Source organism: Stigmatopora nigra, chromosome 17 (assembly GCF_051989575.1).
Source record: "Stigmatopora nigra isolate UIUO_SnigA chromosome 17, RoL_Snig_1.1, whole genome shotgun sequence".
Taxonomy (NCBI): Eukaryota; Metazoa; Chordata; class Actinopteri; order Syngnathiformes; family Syngnathidae; genus Stigmatopora; species Stigmatopora nigra.
Window position 1 is genome coordinate 3,205,603 of NC_135524.1, and position 24,629 is coordinate 3,230,231.

General features: G+C 39.7%; 1 protein-coding gene across 5 annotated transcripts; it reads right to left on the minus strand.

The window, feature by feature from the left end:
- On the minus strand, positions 1-24,223 carry shroom3 (shroom family member 3). Of its 5 annotated transcripts, XM_077737390.1 has the most exons (27): positions 24,080-24,223; positions 23,603-23,968; positions 21,831-21,985; positions 16,564-16,758; positions 12,141-12,266; positions 11,142-11,342; positions 10,542-10,840; positions 10,250-10,469; positions 10,074-10,129; positions 9,540-9,987; positions 9,169-9,450; positions 8,113-8,503; positions 7,901-8,040; positions 7,464-7,601; positions 6,938-7,386; positions 6,653-6,859; positions 6,389-6,572; positions 5,954-6,251; positions 4,641-4,693; positions 3,880-3,962; positions 3,253-3,796; positions 2,915-3,086; positions 2,648-2,790; positions 2,474-2,555; positions 2,186-2,351; positions 1,984-2,105; positions 1-1,889 (listed from the first exon to the last, which is right to left on the minus strand). In XM_077737390.1, exons 2-27 carry the CDS (start codon positions 23,780-23,782, stop codon positions 1,482-1,484), a joined length of 5,742 nt encoding a protein of 1,913 aa, XP_077593516.1. In that variant the 5' UTR covers positions 23,783-23,968; positions 24,080-24,223; the 3' UTR covers positions 1-1,481. The 5 variants fall into 5 exon arrangements, with proteins under 5 accessions (XP_077593516.1, XP_077593517.1, XP_077593520.1 ...); XM_077737391.1 differs by lacking the exon at positions 12,141-12,266; XM_077737394.1 differs by lacking the exons at positions 21,831-21,985; positions 23,603-23,968; positions 24,080-24,223 and adding an exon at positions 20,113-20,401.
- Between the last annotated feature and the right edge of the window lie 406 nt (positions 24,224-24,629).

Here is a 24,629-nt window from a genome sequence, read left to right on the forward strand (position 1 = left end):
TAGCATTTACAAAATATATTTATTTAGAAAAAAATAAATGCACAAACAAACAAAAACTAATCCACATGAGGAGCAATTGTCCAATCATTTGACTTTTATAAAGAAAAGCATCCAGCAAACACTTCTGGGATCTATTGTGCCTAAAATGGAGAAAAATATGTTGTGATAGGCATTGTGTAATATTTGGAGATTACAAAAACATGTGTGTACTGTAAAATAAAACTGGAAAAGATAAAATATTGCCCCTAGACGGACATGTTTGAATAAAATGTGCACAAATGGTTCAAAACATTTGAAAAATAAAGTCTGCACTATGACCTCCAAAACAAATATTGCATATTTATTTAACTTATATATTTGACAGTAGATGAAGATGAGGTCTGATCCGATAAACCCTTCAAAGTATTCAGTGAATAAGTGCATTGTCACCATTATATAACCTTAAAAAAAACATTGTTTTAACAGTCAATGTACATTTTTCAAATAGTTTGACAACAACAAATGTTATATGACATCTTACTGGATTCTTTAGGACCAGGAAAATGAAACAGGCACCTGAATGAATAAGCCCTGAAAAAAAAAACAGTTAGTTGACTTTAATGCATTATCAGATCAGGAGGAAATGAAAGGTCTTACTAGGGCTAATATTTCAATGCTTAGTTCTGTTCAAATATGAAGGTTTATTTTCTGATTCATAAGTTATGGCCCTGCAAAGGAGAAGAAAGAGTGAAATAAACATTAAACACAAGATCTTATCCAAATCTTTGGACTCTTACTGCAAATTTTTCAACATAAAAATAAGCGGAATGGCAATTTTGGTGGCAATTTCTTTTGTCTTTGGCCACCAGCAAACATGCTTATTAATCAAACTAAATCTTCAAAATGAGCACTTTTTTTGTTGTGCTATCTGATTCAAATGGGCGTTGAAGTTGACATTATTCACAGTACTTTAAAAAGTATATTTCCTTCTCGTATGTAGCAAATATTCTGTCTGAGGAGATAAAAAATATTGAACAGTGAAGGCATTGGAGCCTTTTACTTAAACAGATCACATTCATATATAGTAAGAATGTATCAAGTATTTCCTAAAATTGTTGGTGAAATACATAAAATGACTCATATTCATTAAAACCCAATTGATTTTGCTGGTTTTCATCCATTTTTATGGCACATCCAACCTTGCAGATCAGAAAAGTGCAACATTTCTGAAATTAAAGGGAAGCTAAACCCAGAAATGAACCCAATTGAGATGCCTAATTGTGACATTTTTGTTTAAAAATCCTCCTGTAAATTGAATATATTTATCAATAGTAAATGTCTTCAAGAGGACGTCACATTTAGCAATTTGCTATTATTTGTCATGTCAAAATTTCAGTCAATGCGTGCTATACTATGTGCATAGATTCAGTGACGTCAAACCCACCGTTGCATCCTGACAACTCCTCCGATTGGTCGCTTGGGAGTGAGTTTTGAAGTTTCCGTCACAAGGACGTCACAGTGGTGGACCTGCTGGAGTGGGCGTGGCCGGGAATTGGCGAAGAAGGAGGAGGAAGCAGCTCTGGGAAGGGAGAATGACAGGAGAGGCTCGGGGAGGACCGCAGAGATCCCTGCGACCAATCTCGGCTGGCTGCCAACTCGGGTGGCAGCGTCTCGGCCAGCCTGTTAAGCTGTTCCTCTCGCTGTCGTATGAGGTCTTCCAGGTTCCTACGGCGAATCTGTAGGGAGGGTTTGGTGCTGACCAAGCGGCGGTAGTCTCGGAGTTGGGGGTCGGTGAGGTAGCCTCGCAGGATTGAGTGGACCACGCGTTGTCGGCGGTCTAGGTTTTCTTTCAGTTCCCTGGCGTCCTCGGTTTGGCTGAGAAGCTGAGAACGCTTGTGATGGAGGGAGTCCTGCAGGAGGGGGAGGCAAATATATATGCATTGTTCGGAGATGTGAATTATAATCCGAAAACTAGGCTAAACGCTTATTTAAAGACTTTCTCACCCGCTCCGTTGTAACGTCCTCATTTTCCAGCTCTTGTCCTTCCAAAGCAAAGAGACGTTTGTCAAACCTGGACAGCCGGCTACACAGCGAGAGCAGCAAGTTGACAATTTTCTCAAGGTCTCCTGTAACAGCAAACACACAGACTCTTACTTGGTTTGTTTGCCCTCAATTTCCCCGGGGTTGTAATCACAGAATATTTTACCGATGAAGACACTGTACTTGTCCCTCTCATTCATCTTGCATAGTTTGTTCACTAGAGAGCCGATGCTGGCCCCGAGTTCCTGGTGATGCCTTTGCTCCTTGCACAGAGCATCCTTCTCTTGCCTTATAACCACCACGCTGCACTTCAGAGCCTCACAAAGCTCCACCTAACAAAAAGATATATAATAGATTATATAACTAAAGTACTGCCTGATTTTTAAAGGAAAAAAAATAGAAAAAACCTGACACCTGTCGGGTTAACTTACATATTTCCCTATTAACTTCTTACCTTCTTGTTGTTGATCTCCTTCTCCTTTTCTGGATCGATTCTTTGATCCACCTGTGATTTGACCTTAATCCTGGAGAGGGTGCTGTGCAAAAACAATTGGAAAAAAGAAAGTTGAAAGGAGAGAGCAAAAAAGTTATGAAGTCTAACTAAATACATTCAAAAGAAAATGACTACCTGTCATTTAATGTGGTAAACCTGGTTTGCCGTGGTACTTTGGCACCCAGTCTGCTATTTTGAAGGATCTCCCCCACAAGTTCCACAGTGGATTTGCCCTCCCAGGTTTCAAGGATGGGTGCCAGAGAGCTATCCATCATCAGCTGTGGAATGGAGACCCCCCCAATAAATGTCAAAATACGTAATAAGCAGAGTATGTACATTATTATATTGACCTGAAAAAATGTAACTCTATTTTAGAAGGAGAAACCTGTTTCTTGCACCCACCAGCTGTTGTGCCAACGTCTCCACCTGAAAATCTTCTACCGTCTTTTCCCTCTTGAGGAGTGGCTCGTATTCAAGGTGAAGCGTCTCATCTAACAAGAGGGCGTCCATATTGGAAGTCGTGGAGGTGAGGGTGGACGACCGTGGCTTTGGGGACGGCGGGAGGCTTGGCAAGCTAGTGGATGAGAGAAACTTATTGGTTGCTCCCCACGGCAACTGACATTCAACCCATTTTAAGTAGGAGAGTGGCCAAAGTCCATTCCTTCCCACTTCAAATGGATTGAACGTCTATTTACTCACTCTAGTCCATTTTATTAATGCAGACTGTTTTTAAAACTAACCTTCCCGGAATTTGTAGCGAGTTCCTCTTGTACATTTCATGAAGAGCAGGTGGATGCAGCAGGAAATCCGTCTCTTTGACGGAAGGAGTAGGTGATACAGATGCGGGGCTATGTAGAAATACGTCATCCAACTCGTCACTGAACATGAACGAGGGTGTTTGTTGTTGAATTGAAAGATTCTGGGGAGATCCTGGGGGAGGACGTGCCTCCACAGTCCCTCTGTCTGGTGTGGACGCAAACTGGAACTGAGGCTGGGGGGACGGCGTCAATGCCCTGGTTGTGTCTTCTAATATATTAACGTCACCTAAACTGTGCCTGGTCGGTTTGTCCTTAATGATGGCTCCCGATTGGGTGACGCTCGGGAAGGTGATGGCGTCCAGATTGGCTTGACTTGGCGTCCGCTCGTTTAGAGACGTGGAGGCGGGGGAGAGTGGGCAAGGTAGACCAACGGAGGCCGCTAGAGAAGACATGCTATGGGCTCGTTGGCGCTCACTGTTTCTATGACGATGTTTGTCCCGTAGTGGGACGGGGTAGTGGGAGAAGACTGTAAAGAGGAAGGAGACAAAGCAAGTTATTGTTGTTTTAGGGTGTGATGGTCACTGCCAAAGCTGGAAATGTAATTCTCACCTTGTGATGGAGGGGTAGGTTGGGTAATGTTCTGTGATGTTTCAGGAGAGCTGACAGCCTCTACTGGTCCATTATTTCCAGCGCTAAGAGACCAAATGCAGTCAATTGTCAATAAAATGCATCTTAAAATGTAGCTGAGCCACAGTTGCAAAACACATGTGGCGTCATCTAATCATTTGATGGATTGAATGCACATTCAAGATACACTTTTCCTATTTGTCCTTCTACTGATTTAGTGCATTCCCAAAGTATTTGAAGAATAAAAGTTTTTCTCAGAGTCATTAAACATGTTCTTCTTTTTTAAGGTACAGTTAAACAGGGAGCAACAGTCTTGGTATTGCAGTAGATCAAATAAATGGGAGCAAATCTCCCCCTCTACACTCACGCATACTGGATTCCTAAAGTGACCCCATGGCCCTGCACATTTTCAGAGTAAACATATTCAATAGCTTCAGCTTAATAAATCCCCATGTTTGCTTTTTCAGTGTCAGTGCCAGGGAGATTTGGCTTTTTACTTTCATTCTTTTGGCTTAAATATATCTCCACTTTCCTGAACTTTTAAACTCTTCTATCTTGCTCCCTTCATAGAAAGGACTTTAAATCAGACTTTTCTTTTCTAAATGTCCTTATATAATGATGAGTGCTTTAAAGTTAAAGCTGTCAAAATAAGAGCAACATATGTATTTACATGCACTTTATATCATAATAGAACTAAATGAACATGAGTTACAGGAAAAAGTTAAGCGATAATGTATGTTTACCTGCCGTCAGTCTTTGAGCCAAAGAATATATTTACTTGATCTGATGTGGAATCCTGAAACACACAATATATTATTATTAGTTAGCATGCAATGTATTGTTAATAATGACAATTCCATTATTTATTTATTTTTGCATCCGCATGTTAAATGTAAATGCCAACTTATTGAGTTTTGATCAGTCATGTGTTATATAAGTACAAGTACATATCCCACATTAAAAAGTACACAACTTAATGTCAGATGTGGCTTAAATATTTTTGTTTGCTTTTTAATTTCATGGAATTTTGGGCTTTTAGTCAAGTATGCCCTATTGTATGTAGTAATATAATGCCATAGATATGCACAGTGTGTTGTGCAAACTAGAGTGAATACCAATGTTAATGGAAATATTGGCTTACATTTACTGTAGAGTAAAACGAATAAATAAATAAAATAGAATCAGTCTACAGTGAAAGTTAAAAAAAAAAATCATCTCTGTGCAATGTTTACGTGAAACTGTCCCTACTGATAAGGTAAACAGATAAAAAAGACATTTGTCTTTACTGCCTTCCATTAAGGATGTCAAATGTATACATGTGTGTGTGTGTGTATTTGTGTTTTTAATCTTTCCTATCAGTCACATCAAACAGAGCCCAGCTAACATTTCCATCTCTCGGGCACCGTGCAGGAAACATTGAGGATTCTGGCTATTTCCTGAACCAAATGGCCCTGAAGCGAAATATGTGTCTGATACTTTATCATGAAACAAAGTGTTTGGATGTTTAATCATTACATCAGTGTAAGTGTTGATATTATGACCGAGGAAAATTGTGAGGGGACAAAATGACCGCACCGAGGCACATATTTGTCTAAGGAGTCGTACGTGACTGGTTTGCACGTTGCAAAACTGCAAACAGCAAGTACAAATGTAAGTAAGTACTCTGATTAAAAGGGTCTGTTCAAATATGTCTGCAGACATACAGTATGTGTCACTAATCCTGATTTTTTTTCTGCATGCGGGCAGTTAATAAAAACAATTTTCCCCTTATGCCACTGTTGTTATCTTTTCAAATATCATGGCAGCTGACATTATGTCAGGCTTCGAATCGGTGCCAATGAAATTCACCGAAATCACGTCAAACAAGCTTCACTGCAATTTAGACATGCTTGAAAAAGGTCTGGCTTTCACCTACCACATTGTCAATCTGTCAACCTAATCTTAAATCACACTCTCACTGTGCCAGAACACCCAATGTTTGCCAAATTCACAAAGCGACGCTCACACTCGGGCAAAAATTCAAACACGAACATATCCAGCTCTAAATTTAACGTACCTGATTGAGTATCTCCAGAGTAGGTGATGATCGGGAACGAGAGTGGCTGGGATGCCTTTCCTCCGATCGCTCCAAAAGGTCTTCGACCGAGGCCGATTTTCCAGAACCCAACACGGATCCAGCCATTGCCAAAGAACCGCTGGCATGCTTGGACCGTACCGGTTTTTGTTGAGGTCTTGCGGTCTGCTGGGAATCTTTTGAGCGAATGGTCCTCTGTTTATTAGAGGCTTCGTCCTGGATGTAATTACTATAAGCTGGCATGGTGCTGGAGGTCTGCTGCTCTGATGGAAAGTCTCCACTGCCAGAAAGAGAATTACTGTATTTTTCAAACTGGTCGCACCAGCCAAACAAATTAATTTAACAGTAAAATGGAATAGTGCCATTTTAAAGTGACTATGAAGTTCTCCCTTGGTGGATTTAACTCATTTTTGTTACCTTGGTGATGGGTGTGAGGGAGGCCTTGGAGAAGTCTCTCTTCCCGTGTAGTAGTGAGAATCAGGGCTTCGCATGTCCGCTCCAGGAGATGAAAAATGACGTCTATCCCCTGAAGAAAGACTGCGATCCAAACAAGAGTCTTGTAGGGAGAGCAGGCTTGAAGTGGAGGAAAGGCTGATAGTATCTGGATAAGGGAGCGAAATGAAGAAAAAATCCATTGGGTTAAGCTGCTATATACATAAAGAAAGGCCTTGATCAACCCACCTAAAGGATAAGTGCTGTCTGAGTGTACATAAGCACTAAGAGGCCTAAGCCCAGGTCTTTCCCTCCCCTCGTCTTTCTTGGCATTCTTTTTCCTCCTCACGTACTGAGCGAGAGCATCTTGCTGGAGCTGACGCAAGTCGGGCTTTGATACGGCATTGTTCCCAAAGCCGAGTTCAAACATTTTCCGGCGGTCAGCCACGCTGGTCTCTATAATGTCATTTCACAGGATAGGTTAGCTAAGCACAGTGGGAAACATTAACAAATCATTAACAATGTTTCAATTACCTCCTCCTATTTTGAATGGACCAGAGTCTGAAATCCCAATCTCATTCATGTTGTCTGGTTCTGAATAAGAGCGTTTTTTCTGCTCTGAAGTCAGACGTTTGCGTCCACAGATGCGTACGAGAGCTGGCGGTCCGACCGGCGGAACGCTGGGCAATGCCGGGGGACTCGGGCCTCGGGTCTCTGGTCCCACGACGTGTCTCTCCTTGGGTGTGTGAGGGGATGTGACTTGGGGAGTGATCACGACGCTAGATGGCTTGGGCATTGTTTTAGGACCTTTCTTTTCTGAGTGGTAGTGGTTTCCCGGGAAAGGCAGGGGCTGATGGTTGCCAGGTAAGGAAGGATTAGGAGAAGATGCTGTGCGTGAGGATCGAAGGGAGGGGAAATTGTGTCTCAAGGATGTTGAACGTAGGACCTTAGACTGCATGTCTTTCAAGGACTCTCTGTATAATCTGTTTTAAGGCAAGGAAATCAAAATTAAGACACAAGATGCAAAATGAAGCAGTGTTTTGTGATAGTGACCTCTGACCTCATGTCATGTGAAGTGCTCGTCATGTTTTGGGCATTTTCTTTCCAAGAGGTTTGACTGTCATCTTCTCTAGATGCATCCAACTGGAGGCTGCTTAAGCTCCTCTCCAGGGCTGAACTGGGATCAGGTGTGGTAGTCCTGAATAAAGCAGGGAAATTAGAATGCTCAAAAAAACACACACTCATTAAGATCCAATAGAAAATATTTTGTCCTTAGTCCTTTTCTGACTGATTTCTGAAGGCAAGCCAAAGTTGTTTTTGGTACTCCTCGCTTAATTGCTCTTACACTATTTTGGCATCATTTTTTAACCAATTAAATAAATTTTGGCCTCATCAGATCACAGTAATCGTCATCTTTTGTCTGGTTGTCTTAAGCTAACAGCATGTAAATTCCAATCAGAAATGCACCATATGAATGAAATAGCATGATAAACCCACCTGTCTTTCTTGTAGTTAACGCTGCCCCCTCGGTAGCTCATGGTTCTATGAGCTTTATTCCCTCTGGCGCTTCTTTCAAGCATACTTTTCAGATCATCAGTTCCACAGGGGGCACCCTGGCCTTTGTCAGCCGGCTGATTCTTCATTTTTTGAAAGACCCAAATAAGCATTTTTAGATTGGTGAATCTTATAAACAGAATTATTCGACTTACCCTTCGAAAAGAGTTCTTGTGGTGTCCATGACCGATACTGTAACTCCGTTGCTTTCCTGTTCTGTCACAATGCTCAAAGCGATTAACCCTCTCTAGGACAGATAGACTCCGGATGGGTCCCTGGGTAGCCTCAGCCAATGAATTGCTGTCATGGCTACTGGCGGAGACAACACTGCTGGGGCTGGTGCAAGACCGTACCTCGACCAGGGCGTTCTCGAGGCGAGTCAGTGGGTGTTCCTTCTCTGGGTTCTGTTCAATCTGTTCCAAGTGATGGTAATGGAGGGAGGATTGGGTAGAGGAGGTATGCTGACCTTGGGAAGGGGGCACTTGTCCCTGAGCTACTCGGGAATATGACATTGCTTCAGAATGAACGTTGGATTGGTCGGTCAATCTGAAAAGAGAAGATGAGATTTAGCATTCTTGTGCCTAAAGAAGAAGTGCATTAAGAGACAACATCATAGTCCAGATTTCGAATTGTTTGATAAAATTATAGACAGTGTGTCCTCTAGGCTAAAGAGGAAATGGACCACCCAGATTTTTATCAGTTTAAGTTCAAACGCCAACCTCTGTGATCTAATTGGCTTGCCTTCATGACACAGATAGCTTGAAAATATGCAAGGGCGCCATTAAGGCTAAAAGATAAAGAACATATACTCAAGTGTTTTTGTGAAATAGAGTGGAAGTTGTCGTTCTAAGTAATGTCTGCATTTGTTTTTCATTGCCCTTCTTTTCGTTATACACTAAGCATTCTGTATGTAGCTTGAGAGCAGCATGAATATATTTGAATACTGGCATTCTTCAGTATGGAGAAATTATTTTAGTTTTGAAAAATATTGTGTGGGAGTGACAGATACATCTGTTTCTTCTTAAGTCGGACAGTGCGTATGAATTTGGGCTCCAGGACCCAGAAAAAAAGTAAAAGTAAAAAATGATGAGGTCACCAATTTGGACTCTGTTAAAAACTCAGGAACAACATGAGTTGTTCTAAAAATAGATGGCAAAAGTAATGTTTTTCATGTCAAACTTCATTGAATTGATATCTATGAGATCACATACCTTCTGACTTGGCCTCCAGAATGTACAGTTGTGTAAGGGTCTCTCCGTTCTTGACAGGTCTGACTCCTCGGTATAGGAGCTGATTGACTTTGGGGACTTGGGAAATTTTGTTCCAGCATTAGTTGGCTGTGAGACCCATGGTTAGAATGCATTTGGAGTTGATTGGGGCTTTGAAAGTGAGGCCCCTGCTGACGATGAGACACATTGGCCCCTGCTTGGCTCTCAGATATTCCTTCAGTAGGAAAGGGTCGGGTTTGTCCAAGATTAGACTCCTGTTGATTCCTAACAAAAGTCAAGAGAACATTATGTCCACTCACATACTTTGTTACACTTCTGTTGATTGATATTTAAAGACAGATTTGAACAATTACCTGTCTGACTCTGGTGGTCTGCTCTGTGTCGTGGCAATTGTTGAAATAGTGGCATAGGGATGCGATGATGAAATGTTCCTCTGGTGACCTTTTTCAATCTGTGGCAGTTTTCCATCCCTCCAATGATTGTTCACGTGCTCTTCCTGCCCTCTGACATTCTGCAAACCTTGCTGCCAGTTGCTGCCCTTGGCCAAAGCAGGATAAACTGCTGTGATGGGTGACATGAGACTGGAACTAGGTATTTGGGCATAGTGGTGCTCAGGCTGAGGCACTGGGCACACTCCTGTGGGGAGAATGGGGCGTCCTGATTGGGGAGGTTGGCTTGCAGAAGATCCAGTAGGTGATCCTGGTGGGGAAAAGCCTTGTCGGGGCTTTGTGGTGGGGCTGCTTTCTGGACTCTTTTCAATGACTGTGTGCAGTTGACCCTCGGTGATGCATGACCCTTTAGCTAAAATGACAAAGATAGTACAAATTTGCCATTTCAAAGTATGATGTAGTCAAAAAAATGATTTAACCCCTGGGGTATGTTTTTACCTGTACTCAAGGCCACCGGGCCAGAGGAGTGATGCCAGGATCCCTTCTGCAAAGACCTGATTGGGACATGATCCATTAGATTACATTTCATGTTCACAAAGATAGCCTTACTGCAAAAGAGTAATTTTCATGCAGAATGCTTGAAGCCATTCCTTTAAAAACACCTGTCACTTTACCTGTGAGCTGCACGGGTTTGCTCCACACTGGACCAAGAATTAGGCCTCTCGTGGTTCTTGATGACTGCAAAGCTGTCACTGCGCCTTGGTGGAGCAGGTGCCCCCTTGAGGTTCTCACAGGAGCTGTGGTTGGTTCCCGGTGCCCATATAGGACCCAAACTGTGCCGGTTTGTCGCCAGAACAGCACCACTACTGCAACTGCCACGGTAACAGACTCCACCTATTGAACCAGAGTTTCATTTAAATGACATAGAATGGCAAAATAAGAGCTTTCCTGAAAATGGGATATTACTTGGTGCATCCCTGCTTTGCCCTCCTTTTGCCCCATTTTTTGCATCCAATGCAGAGTTCAATTCTTGCTCCTGAGAATGTCCCTGTTGGCCACTGTAAACCGTCTGGATGTAACGTATGTCGCTTTGTTGCATTTCACCGCTTCCTCCTCCTCTCTGGGGCATGGTCTCCAGGGAAGAAGAGCGCTCGGGACCGAATGCCGGAGCTGAGGCAAGGTATTCTGGGATACTGGAGCTGGTGGAGAAGGAGGAGTAGGCAGAGTCCCGCTTGCTGTGGAGGTGATCAATGCTGTTGGACGACCTAGAGGGAGACAGTCATTTATTTGGAGGATTCAGTGGATATTCTTTAGAGGTTTTTTTGTATATCTAACTTCCCAATGGAATTGTTCCGTAGTGATAGTCCAAATTTAAACAAGTCAATCTTCAGTTCTAGATTACCTTTGAGCCTGAACCATAACATGAACAACATATATATGTATAACCAAACAATATAGCACTTCACATACAGAAATTCTATTCATATGCCAATTTAAAGAAAGATGTAAATGCATGAACGGATCAAAATAAGCAATTGTGAAAGATGTTAATGATGAGATACAAACCTGGCGTATGATAACTGTTGGCAGGAGGAATAGGCAGGGTGGGGCTCACTGTGAACATGATGACCCAGCGCATGGTGGTGCTGATGGTGGGCAGGATGAGGAGGATCCAGACTCTCCATGCTGCCCCTTGAGCTGTACTGATCAGGACTTTTCCTCAGTCCATCCGACTCAAAGCCACCTGAGAGGTTTGTGGCGGAGGCACTGCACAAAAAAACAGAGAGATGTATCTTTAAGTCAATTTTCTGACCATAATACAAAAATGCAATTTCATAAATTTTAATTAAAGCCACAGAAAACACAACCAGTACTATGTAAATTGACTCAAAAGGAGGGGAAAGCCCAACTAAACAGTATGTGACTTCTAATATTTATTTACTGTTTGTAATGGAGCAAAAGCAAATGCATGAAAATGAGGTTTTGAGTGCTGTAAGTGTATGTGTTTTTGTGTATTTTTGTGTGTGTGTGTGCGTGCGTCTCTGGTTCACCAACTCTTCCAACCGAACACAATGCAATTACTGCTTTTGAAAAGAGGGCAGTCTTTGTCCGTCGTTCTTTTTTTCTGTGTCAGTAACTTTCTCTACTTGTCCAACTTCTGTCAGGCCTTATCCAGCCTTTCAAAAAATATATATAGTATAAAAAAAGACCCTTTCTATCCGGAATGGCTCATTTTAAATCGAACAACATGACATTAGAGTCAGCAGAGTGCGTGTCTCTGCTGTAGTGGGTTTGATGTTGCCATGGGATCCCCGGAGGTGACGTGGGGAGAGAACATGAAGAATTCCCCCCACTTTGGGTATTAGCGTCAATGCCCCCGCCTAACAAACAGAGTCATGTCCGAGCCTTTCACTTCCATTTACTGCTGCTTAACAAAAACAGTGACGTGACTTTGTCTGATGATATAAATCTCCCAACTAACAACTTTTCCTTATGTAATAGTCTTGTAATAGACAACTAAGAGATGAGTTTGGAAAGGGAATCAAAATATTTGTGGACACTGACCTTGCGTGGTAATTGTGGTGCCAGGCACTGCTCATGGTGTCCATCCCTTCCCGGTCTGACTCCCGCTGACCTTCACCCAATTTTGTTGAATGCCACGAGTGAGGACGAGATGACGTCTCACTGCGTCTGCGGGGATTTTTTTTGGTGTGTGTTGTTATTGCAGTGGGAGAATCTTGGCTGGATTTCATGTTTTTTTCATGTAAACTCTTACGCCGACTTTGACCGTGAGAGACAGCCAATCAGGTGGCTGTTTTCAACTTTGTACTATGACTAGAAATAAGTTCCTCATTAGGAGACATCCATCCATTTAGTGTGGATTGGATGTGTATCTGTGTTAATGGCAGCCAATGAGTATACATTTTAAAAAAGTGTACTTTCAATGACCATTGAAGAATAGAAATTACATAAATGGTTGACATTTTAAGAGTTTGGGACATTTTTTAAGTAAAGATTATACAAAGAAGAAAAAAAATACAAATTGCATGTATTTGGGGAAATGGACTACAAACTATTACCGGCTTACTAAACAGTGGTGCTTATATTAGTGACTTAAAAATCATATGAAGTGAAAACGGCCTCAAGAATTAAACTTTTTTTCCTCCCACAAATCTGGAAAATGTAGATGTTTTCTTCATTCATATTGAATGCTTTTAAAAGCTTCCTCATTAAAAAATACTCCAGTGGTTGCCTATAATAATCGTGATATAATATTTAGGATAGTAAAAGAGTAGCTGAAAGTATGCAATAACTTGTCATATTTCAAAATGTACTATTCAGAATACAATGAAATGTAGTGTACAACAATGTATTTAAAGAATAGATTTTTTTTAAACATAATTGCCCCCACACAGTGTTTCTAACCACTTAATATGAAGATCCACATGTCTTATCACACTCATGCTATCAACATGTCAAGGTTCTTGCTGCTTAACTCCATTGGAATTTTATAAGGACATAGTGTCATGGCTCTGACTTCTCATTTCACATCAGTCTGGATATGCTCGGCTGCTCCGTATTTATTCATGCGGACAAACAGGAAAAGATGTTATCTGCATAAGTACAGGACAGCGACGTGAAATTCTGCATGTCCCAGAAGCTCCTCAACCTACATAATGACAGGACGTGACTGGAATGCTTTAGCCATTTATCATCTGTGCTTCCATTACACAAATAGCTGTCAATTAATTGTCTGTACTGTTTAGTCTGAGCATTGCTGGGCCAAAGGCATCTGATTAAGGGTGAGAGATGGACTACACCCTGAATGCATCACAATGCATTTGTGTTTTGGGAGTTGAACCTGCGCCTGCAACAAAGTCAAGGACTGTCAAGTCAAGGAAATTATCATTTTATGTGCGAGTAATAATAATGGACAACTAGTGACAAATATTGCCTTCAAGTTCAAAAATTAGATCAAAATATTCCTATCTAAATAACAAATGATAACTGGAATTTTGTAGATTTGTTGTTCTAAGGCACCATTAAGAGCTCAGAGTTGAGATAATTTTAATTTGCTGTCAATTATTTAGTGGTTTGGGCTTTAAGAGGTTCAAACTAAGTCACAGTAATACGAAAAAATAGGGTATTTCTTATAAACTGACAGTTTCAATTGCATCAAGATGTAGAACATGCATCTATTTATTATGTTTAAACTCAATTTTACCTGGATGTGAATCTGAGAACTCTAGAAATAAGTCCAGTTGCCAAGTTATTGACGCTGACTTCTGATGGAGATCGACACAGTGCCCCCTCGGAGCGTTCTAACGCCGCTTTCTTTTGCTTCTTTCGCAGCCTCCTGCGATAGAACACTTCCAACAACTCCATGGCTGCAGTCCCAAGTCCACTTTTTTCCAGTCTATGTACACGCCTTTCTTACAAATATATATGGCTCAAAACTCTTCTTTTCAGAACTATTATCATCCGCGCAATTTTTCGCAGCTTTATCCTTTAGAAGTCTTCCATATCCAAACTCCAGTCTCTGGTCAATGAATTATTTCTACGACTACAAGTACCCACAAACTCCTAGTGCCAGTTTGTGGGTCCTTTCCCCTCCAATTCTATCCTACAACTGCTGAGCTGGAGAGACTGGCACTGCTTTGGCCCCTGACCTGGAGCTTGTTGAGCAATTGAAGCAATTACGAGTCATTAGGCTGCTGCATGTTGAAAGCATGAAGTAAACATCCCAAATCTGGCTGGACCAATGATGAGGTGGCAAAAGGAGAGAGAGAAAAGAAGGGGGGAGACTCATAGGGAAGGCCAGAAGATTTTTTTTTAACTAAAAACTGATAGGGTGGTGGGCTAAGAGTGTAATAAAAACATGTATTGAAGTATATGTATAAAAAGAGGATTTCTTTTAAGTGTCATTTGTGATACTACTATTACTATTGACCATGACATGTGAATTTAAAAGTTTTTGTCACCTTAAAATTAGCCTCATAATTGAAAAATATAATTAGATGGAATAGGTTTAAAAAAAAGGTAAGCATTGTGATTCCTATATTTTGCACTGATAACTCATGTTAGTAGGAAAATGCAATGGAAAAAAATAACTTGGATTGTAAATATTTGACTTTTTATCCAAGCACAAATACACAAAGATGATGTAATTGCTGTTTTAATGTGGAGTCTCCCTGAGTAATTTAGACCAATTACAAAGTGTGTTTTTCAACAAAAGTGGCGTGGGAAACTCTTAGTGCAACAGCCCTTAATAACTGCAATCACTTAGATCTAAGCGGAAATCAAAATAGATGTTTGCCAAGCCATGTATAACAAACTATGTTAATAGCTAGTGTGTATGTGGGTGTGGATATATAACAGAGTATAAAAATATGATCATACATTTGATATTTACAGATATACTTTAAAATCAACGACCTGGGGACTGAGGACATTAAAGTGTCAATAGTAAATAGGAAAACAGAACAATCTTCCAGAATAATTAATGGGACATAATGATGCCACGGTTCACCTGACAAAACAGCCTGATTTATTTGCAGTGTATTTTTTTAAGTAATTATTTGATGATGTCATTTTTAGGAAGTGCGATGAGGCAATCTAAGGTCGAGTAAGGATAAATAAAGCTAGAGTTACAGAGGTATGCCAAAAAATAGAAAGGAGGGTGGAGTAAATGTTGACAAGAGAAAATCCAGATGTTTTCCTGGATTTACAGAAATAAAGTATCAAAATAAATACTATTAAGGAAGAAGAGAGCAGAATTGCCTAGAAACCAAATAAGGGTAGTTGGCAGGAAAGGATGGAGAGATAAAGGAAAGAAGGAAAGGAAATGAAAGAAATGGGGGAACCTGTTATCAATGTCCTTTCCAAATGAACACCCAGCCCTTTGGGGATCAGGTCCACTTCCTCTTTCTGGACCAATGAGACAGACGAATCCTCACCATCCCCACCCTATTGTTATCTGATGATAGCCTTACAAGTCAAGGAGGTTGTGGGAAATACAACCACAATACAGACTTGTTTAAATCAGAAGAGTAGAAAATCCACACTGTTATCTATTCCATCTCCACTACCATGTCATGGGGTTCCTTCTTGGCTCGTAAGACACTCCTTTGTCATTGGAATAGCTTTTCTTTTTGCCATTTGTATCCAAACGAAGGCTGTATATCATTAACGAATACTTTGGACTACTTTGGATTCTGAAAAATCACTGTAAAAGCAGCAACTTCCCAATTTATACCATCTTAAAGTTCAACCAAGTTTCTTCCAACATACCTACGTATCATCAAGGATTTAAATCACACTTTAGCACCATCATGAGGTTGTGGTGCTTACCACATTGTAACATGTGACATGATTTGACCTCTATATTAGGTCGAACACAGTTGGAATATGCTTTTAAATGCTTTTAAATAAAGTAACATTCCACAAAATACCAAGTCTACATTGCCAATATTGTCCAATTCAATGTACAATCTTTTAAAAGAGTAAAAACTTCAACATCAAGCTGACAATTTCCCTTTAGGTGGCCCTCAAAAACAACATATGGTAAACCTGATCTCCCCCCCCAATGCCTTGAATTTGACACATTCTTGTTCAGGACTACAAATAAATCTCTACACTGAAAATATCATGCTATGATCTCAAACTAAAACCAGTTCTTGTTCTGACATATTCCCAACATGTAACTAATTATTAAGACAAGGAAATGCTGCTGTGAAAGAAACATTGTGAAATGATCACCATAGAAATATTGACCTTTTTGAACCTTCCTTCCAAGAAACACAACCAAAGTTAATAAATCCTCCAACACTGCATATGCAAAGTACAGTAAGCCAATACATCATATCATACCACAAAAGGTCATGACCGTACCCAACTGCCAATAGTAAACTTGTTACCTATTTGTTTATGTACTGTATGACCTCGAATGCAAAAACATGGTGTCACTGAGTCAGTATTAGTCAAATACCTGTTTTTGATGCGTAGTTGAACTCCTCCCGTTGAACATGGTGTGCGTTGGCTTGTTTTTTGTTGTTGTTGTTGATGTGGTGGTGGTGGTGGTGGTGGAGTCGATGAAAGAGGAGGGGGTGACGGAGCACTAAAGGATGAAGGATATGAGGGAGGTGAAGAGCCAAATTCTTCAATATATCCCGGATCAAATTCCCTGAGGATGGAGAGGAAAATGTATGTATTATTATATTGTCTCAAGTAAGCACTGTTTGTTTTCATCTGGGAAAAAAAATCATTCATTTAATTACGCTAAGTTCACATTCACTTTGTTACAGACAAAATGAACTCAGTTAATGTGTTATTATTCTTCTGTGCCAGACAATACATCTTGTTTTGCTACTTCTTGTTTCTTTTTTTTTAAATCCACACAGTGGAAATAACCAATGCTCTTCCTCAATGGCAGTGAAGAGAATAAATGCAGAAATAAATGGCTCAATTTGGGATACGTCATATTACTACACTGATTCATAATGGTCATTCATGGGAAAGTATATGTGCAATAATTCATATGTATAAATAACAATTATTTTACATTGCAAAAGTCTGTGTAACACTGCTATGCCTGTAGTTTCATTTTTTTTTAAAGAAAACTTACTGTATATAACACCATGTGGAAAGTGACGGTTTATAGATAAAAAGAATATGTCCACGGTTTACTTTACATCCATTGTGGGAGATAAGATACGAGCATGTTTACACACTAGTAAACCAGTTTCTTCATAAACCGTCGATTTAAAGACTGATAAACTCGCGTACCTCGTTACTTTTTTGGTATCTTCTTGCTAAATTTGAGCAACATGACAAAACAATTCAGTAGTGGCCGTACTACTACTACTAGTGTTCTTACTTTGGTACTATCATTTATATACACACAGTTGTTATTGCTTAGTTGAGAGAACATATAGAAATGTTAATCATAAAGAATTTCCTGTACAGAATTTGTCTCCTAACAGAAGGGTTTGAATCAACATGTCTTTGAATTTGGAATAAGCAATCACAAAAAAAGTGAGATGCACAGAGAAGAGCCTCGAAGTGAAACCAGTTCAACTGGTGTCGGGAATGTGGAACACCCAGAAGTCTCCTCAACAGGAGCGACCATGTTGTCACATTCCACTGGCCATCACACACAGACAGACACGTGCATTGGAAGGTTAACTTTGCTGGGCAAGAACATTTAACAAAGTTGAAAATGCCATAAATTTGCAAGACGAGGCTAAATATATCAATTATCTCACAATATGACGATACAGCAATTGATAGATGGGTGAGAAAATCCATCCATAGCATTCTGTGATACAACTATGGTAAAAAAAAATGAATAAAACTGACAATGTCCTTTAAATTTCTGGATTAAACCTGATTAAGTGTGTGGGGATTATCTGGTTATATTGCCTTTTACACAAACAATTCCTATTGAATTAAACATAAGTCGACAAGAGAGCGTCATTTGGATGTCTGACAACACAGGAATGTCTGATGGTTCCACTTCCAAAAGAAATGAATTGAAAGAACAGCATTCAAGTAACAACATCTTCTCTGGGTGGGGGAATGAATGCCACTTCAATTTTGCGAACACATCACGGCGCACAAAAGGCCTGGGCTTGCTCAACATCTACTCAAACATCAACACCATTGTTTTTCACGACACAGTAAAAAGAAAGTTGTCTCTGAACCTAATTAGAGGTTTAACAGTCACGGTTGGCCATAAAAGCGGCGGCTAGTTTTGTCCCTCTGCGAACTGCCTGTCTGTAGAATCTTATTAAAGAACACCCATGGCTACACACTCGTGCAGAGTGGTTGTCCCAGAAACGTTTTTTGTTGAGGTTGTCCCTGTAATGACTCCTTCCTGTTCGTTTTTTTGGGGCACAGAAAGTCAAACATTCATTCAGTTTGATTACGTCAAGCTGGCACAAAGGAGGAGAGTCAGCGAAAATGATTGAATGGAAGAAGACAAAGAAACTGTTCGAGCAGAGAAATACAAAAGACACAGCTTGAACTTAACCCCTTCTAGAAATTAAGAAGAAAAAATTAACTCTTTCAGTTGCTATTGACAATGAAAGACATCCATGTGGCTGGTCTTCATATTTCACATATGAATTTCTAGCTAATCCATTTGAACTGGGAGGGCTAAGAGCAATGAATGAATGAATGAGCCCTCCCAGTTTAAATGGATTAGATGTTGATTACCGTCAAAGGTGACCAAAAAAAATCAAATATAATAATAATTAATAATGACATTGGATGGTATCAGTAGCATTTGCCTAACAAATAATAATTAAAATGTACCAGCTCATCCCAACAAATGATACTATGAAACATCTCAAACCTAATTAAATTAATCAAAATCAAGTTTATGGTTATCACTATAATTTTCACACTTAGAAAAGCCACTCATTAAATACTATTAAACATAATAAGAATGAAAAAAAGAACTACCCCACTAAATTAGAACAAATATTGTAGTTAGCAAACTCTATATTGTCAATTGTGGATGTAAATATTATGTAACAACTTGCAAATACTTCTTTTTAGAAAACAATTAAGTACCTTTGAATGCAGACACATACATTATTTAATATCAGTCAACATGAGACCATATGCACACTATATTCTAAGATTGAAATATATACAAGTACTTAATTTGGTGAAATGTACTCATGTTTAGTTTTAAGCTATAATTAGAACAGCAAAATTAGGGTGATGAACTTGGCCAAACCTGCTCAACCTCCTCACATTCCAGTGACTTCATTTTAATTATCATCTGAACAAGCAACATCACAACAATTCTACACAATTGTCCACTTTTAAATACCAATTTTAAAAGTTGCAATAATTCATCAAGCTCTTGTCTTTCCAAAAATTGTGTCCAATAATTAGATGTATGCCCAAAATATGCCCATACTAGTACTTTAGTTATAAATTAGATAAACAAATAACGATATCATTATGGCAAACAACAAGCAGGTCCAATGTATGGCGTTTCTTTTTTTTTTGCCTGAATGGAAAACAAAAGTCAAGTGCAATATAACACCATTGCAGTGGATACTGCTTCTAAGGGAGTATTAAATGACAAAACATCTGCAGAATGTGAGCAATACAGTGAACACGCATGCTCAAAACACACATACACAAACTTATGAAACACTGATACTTCCACACAAACTGAAAATTCAAAACAAACCTGCTCAATAGAGCAGGGAAAGTCTTATCTTAAAGCCTTAAGCGTCAGGTAAAGATTAAAAGAAGGTCCTTGCTACACATTAGCCTCATTTGCTCACCTCGGTATGAAGAAATCCACTATTTCCACACATAAATCTCACAAGTGGCTTAAACCTGCCCCAAAAATACATACATAAGTCATAAGGAGTTTGATCCAATATGCATAATCTACGGATCTTATGAAACTGCCACAATTTAGCAACACAACGTCAATTTTACTTTCACTTAAGTTACAACTGCCCAGGTCAAATCTGTACATCTAAAATGCAAATTGTACAAAAAAACTTACAATTCTGATGCAGAAGTCCTTGGAAAATATGCTGATTTCTATTGTAGGTTTAATTGTATTCTTCTTTTGAAATGTTAGTGTTCCCCTGTACCACTTTGCCGTTTAACTTAGCTCCTCGTTTCTTTTTTTCTGTTTTTCTTTAACCAACCATGTTTCGCTGGAATGCACCTATCAGAAAGGGAGCGTGGCAGGAATGGAAACTAGGCAGGTAGTTGGACAGACAGGTATGGTGAGTGACGCAGCTTTTGACAGGTGTGCTCCGAGTGATACACCTTTTGTCTCTCGAAATAGAGGATGAAGGATGCACTCAAACACCCTTGGCGGATTTAAACACACCTTTTAAAGCCACACAACATGTTCACTAACATTGGATCTTAAACTACTACTAATAAAGCTAAATGTCTTAGTTTAACTGCTACTTTTGTAAAAGACTTGTTAGAAACATGAGTCAGTTCATCATTAGAGTGCTATTTCCCCCTCAAAAGTGTCAAAATATGGATATTTAAACATAAGAGATGTATATTTCCATTTTTTATTTAGTATTCTGGTCTCATATTGCTGCAGAAATCCCCAATTTTAAAATACTTCATACCATTTTATGTCCAATGAATACAGCCCATCTTCAATTGGGACATTACCACTAACTGTTGAATTTCCTTACCATGACGACGACAGGGAGGAGCTTGGAATTGTGGTACTTAAAAGCCCCAAATTTTCAAAAAAAGGGACTTTAGGACAAAACACGGGCTAGCTACAACAAGACAGCATGGATAAAGTTTTTTAACTGCCAGCCTCCAGAACAAAAATAAACAATACTTCAATCTACAACAAGCTAATCTAACAGTAACAACAGACCTTGAGGACCAGACCACTACATCATTAGAATGCACAATTTAGTAACAAAAAAAACCTAGGCTCAACCAGCATTCATGGGCATCTCTTAAAAATATAAATAAAATATGCCAGGCGCCATAAACAGACAAGCACAATCTATCAAAACGCCCACTGTCCGTTATCGGCTTGAATTTATACAAGCATGTTATTAAATTGCACTTTTTCCTCATTATCAAGACAAGTACTATCATTTTTCTATTCCTAAATAATAAAGAGTATAAAGTTTTCCATACTTTGAGCTTCCTGACATCCTCACGAATTCCGCCCCAGATATCTTGTTGATATGATCATGTCAGTGTGCAAGATAGTCCAAAGGTGAAGGCAGCTCACAGAGGAAGTTCTAAAGTTCAACCTACTTTACAGTCTCCCATACATATTCATATTCTATTCTAGTTATAAGCACAAACCTGAATAACATCATAAATAATATTAAGCAAAATATGTTGTTTTTTCCATATACAAAAAATTCTCTCAGGATTCCCACAGAAGATTCAATACACACACTTGTACTTATCTTCTGGAGGAACCGTATTCACAAATTCTTGCCACACCTTAAAAAAAAATCCATGTGTGCATCAGCATCTAACAGACTTTGTTAAGTATGTGCTAAGTCTTGTGCTGTCAGTCTTCTCATGGGACTTCTACAAAATAAAAGCTGCAATAGTAACAGAAGCCACGCCTCAAGCCCAAAAACATACCAGTCATTCTAAAAGATTAGACTTTTTCTGCCATGCACATTAGAAATTCTAAATATTGGTGGTCTCCATCTAAATAGTTGCCATCCTTCTTAACGCAAAAACATATATAATGAATTTTCTTCTTACCTGCGGACGGTGATGTGTAGAGTTTTATGGGATCCTTTGACAAGAGCGATGGCTTCCTGGCGGTAACCTGTCAAGTCGATGTTGTTTATGATGATAATCTCATCCCTCACTTGGAGTGGACACTCCAAACTGTCAGCTTTACCACCCTCTTCCACCTGTAATGGCAAATACTTTGTCAATACTTGACAAATAGGTGTTTAATGGACTGGTTTCCATACAACATTATTACTGGTCTTAAGCACATGAAGTGGAATATTTGGCCTATGCAATTTAATAGAGAATAGTCACAACACTCATGTTATTACATTTCATAGCATCCGTAGAATCTTAAAAATGTTTTAAGCATGAAGAACTTCACTTGTTTAATCGACTCAGTCAGCTCGAACCGGTTAAAAAAATGTTATACAGATAGGAAGATCACTTTTGTGACGATTCATCACACACACCACAGCATATCAGCAAAACTTGAGCACTTTATCAGCCATAGTGATGACAGTTTTTAGCTGTCGCTATCTGAGTGAGCCAGTGGACATCTCCATGTTTCTATCAAGTGTGCGATGTGTCAAGGTCACATTGCTTTGTTTTTGCTGGCATTGTTGGGCAGAAAAGTGGGCTTAAACTTTGCCTTACTCTTCAAAATGGACATCTACTGTCGTCATTGGCAGTAAAACATGATCATTCAATAGCAGTGATGTCATGTCTATAACTGTCATTGCAATAAAATTTGGTAAACACAATGACAAGTGTGGTAATTGATTTTTTTTCAAATATTGAATGACCTCATCTACTGATTAAACTAAACTCATGTTATGCTAGTTAGTTCCATGCAGCTCAGGGGACCTTCCAGATTAAACTCTTTAAGACTATTTAGCCTGACCTGAAATACACGGAATAAGTGAACCAAGCGAAAGAAACTAAGACATGAGCAGATGGTAAATAATCGGAAGATAAAATGTTAAAGAAAAGCAGACTGTGAGAGAATGCTGGAGTAAAAAAGAGGTATATATATATATATATATATATATATATGATGGTTTAACAATCTTTAACTATCACAAAACAAAATGAAAAAACCCTAACACATATTTCACATTCTTATCCAGTTTCAAACTATTTTGGCTCCCATCCCTGGAAAACACCCTCACACACATAATAGCAAGCTCGCCTGCTGCTTTGTACTTTTGTAAAACTAGGCCGTGTAAACATTAGCAAGAATGACTGGATAATATGACCTTTTTCTTCAGTGGAATTTATAAAATGAGTAAAAAAAAATAGCAGAAGAGAAAGAACTTTAAGCTTTACACTGATACTTACTACCTGTAAATTAGGAATTTGCCATGTACACATACAATACACACACATGTACACATTTACATATACACATTCATACAATACATTTACACACACACACACACACACACACACACACACACACACACACACACACACACACATTTATACATATACGCACAAACATATAAACAAACATATATACACAGATATAAACTAAGAAAACAACTATTGTTTTGTTGTAGTGGACTGAGATCATCACTACTAAATATGATTTTTGAACACATCCCAATGTTTGTTTCATTATAAGGGATCTTTTAGAATTTAGATGATAGAAAGTTGTGTTTATAGAATTGTATGATGCATGAAATAACTCACAGCTTTCAATCTAAACATTGTATGCCTACTGCAAGCAAAGAAAAAAAAGTTGCAATGCAAATGAACATTTTCAACATAGTTTAACATCATTGCCACTATTGTACCTTAGAGATGATAAGCGGCTCTCCATGCTCCAGGCCACCCTGAAGCGTAAATCCCCACGGAGCTCCACCCTGCAGCCGGGCCTCCACCAGAGCCCAGCCGGCCCCTCTTCCTCCGCCCGCCGCCTGCTGCTGCTGGAGCCCCACCCGGCCATCGTCCATGCCCGCAAAAGAAGCGCTCATAGTGGGCTCCCCTGGTCCTCAGTCCGGTTGCGGCCGGGCGGACCGCAGGGGTGGGGGGACCAGGCTGACAACAGGGGTCTGTCGCTCACGAGCACATGACCACGATCCACTTGGAACTATTTCCTGTGGAGGAAAGGCAGAGCAGGAGGTATCCAAGCACCGAGCCGCAAAGTGCACAGTGCATTCCTGAAGTGCAAAGAGAAGCCAAAAAGTCCGTTTAAACAACACAAGGACGCGCACTGTGGCAACCTTGTCTCGCAACACTTTGCAAAAAAAAAAATGTTGATAAAAGCTCACCGAATAGAGGAAGAGATCAAACTTGAAGATAGACGGAGGTCAGATCTGATTTGTCCAAACAGAAATCCAAGCCTCTCTCTTGCTGGTTCTCTGTCTCTCTTCCGAAACTTTTAGCATCACAATAGAATTTGGTGCGACTCACTGAGCAAAGAGAAAGGGTGGGGGGCTAGAAAAAAAGAGAGAGAGAAGCACAAGGGAGTGAATGGACAACGAATAAATGACGTAAGGAGAAAAGAAAAGATGATCTAATTTCATCTTAATATTTTTCTGTTTGTGATTTGGCTATGGTACAACTTGTGGCCCAGTATATAAAGAGAAAACACTCCAGTCTACCCAGCAAATTCTGAAATATTGTCCTCAAATTTCCACGTGCAGGGCCGGTTTTTGCTATGGGCAATATGGGTGACTGCACAGGGTGCAATCTATTATAGGGCCCTTGGGATATTTTGCAATTATATGACAATTTTTCCCCTCATTTCAACATAATGCTAGTTGCCTAAACCGGCTGCTCTCACAGAAGGGGTAATGCTCCTCTCTAGTGTCAACAACA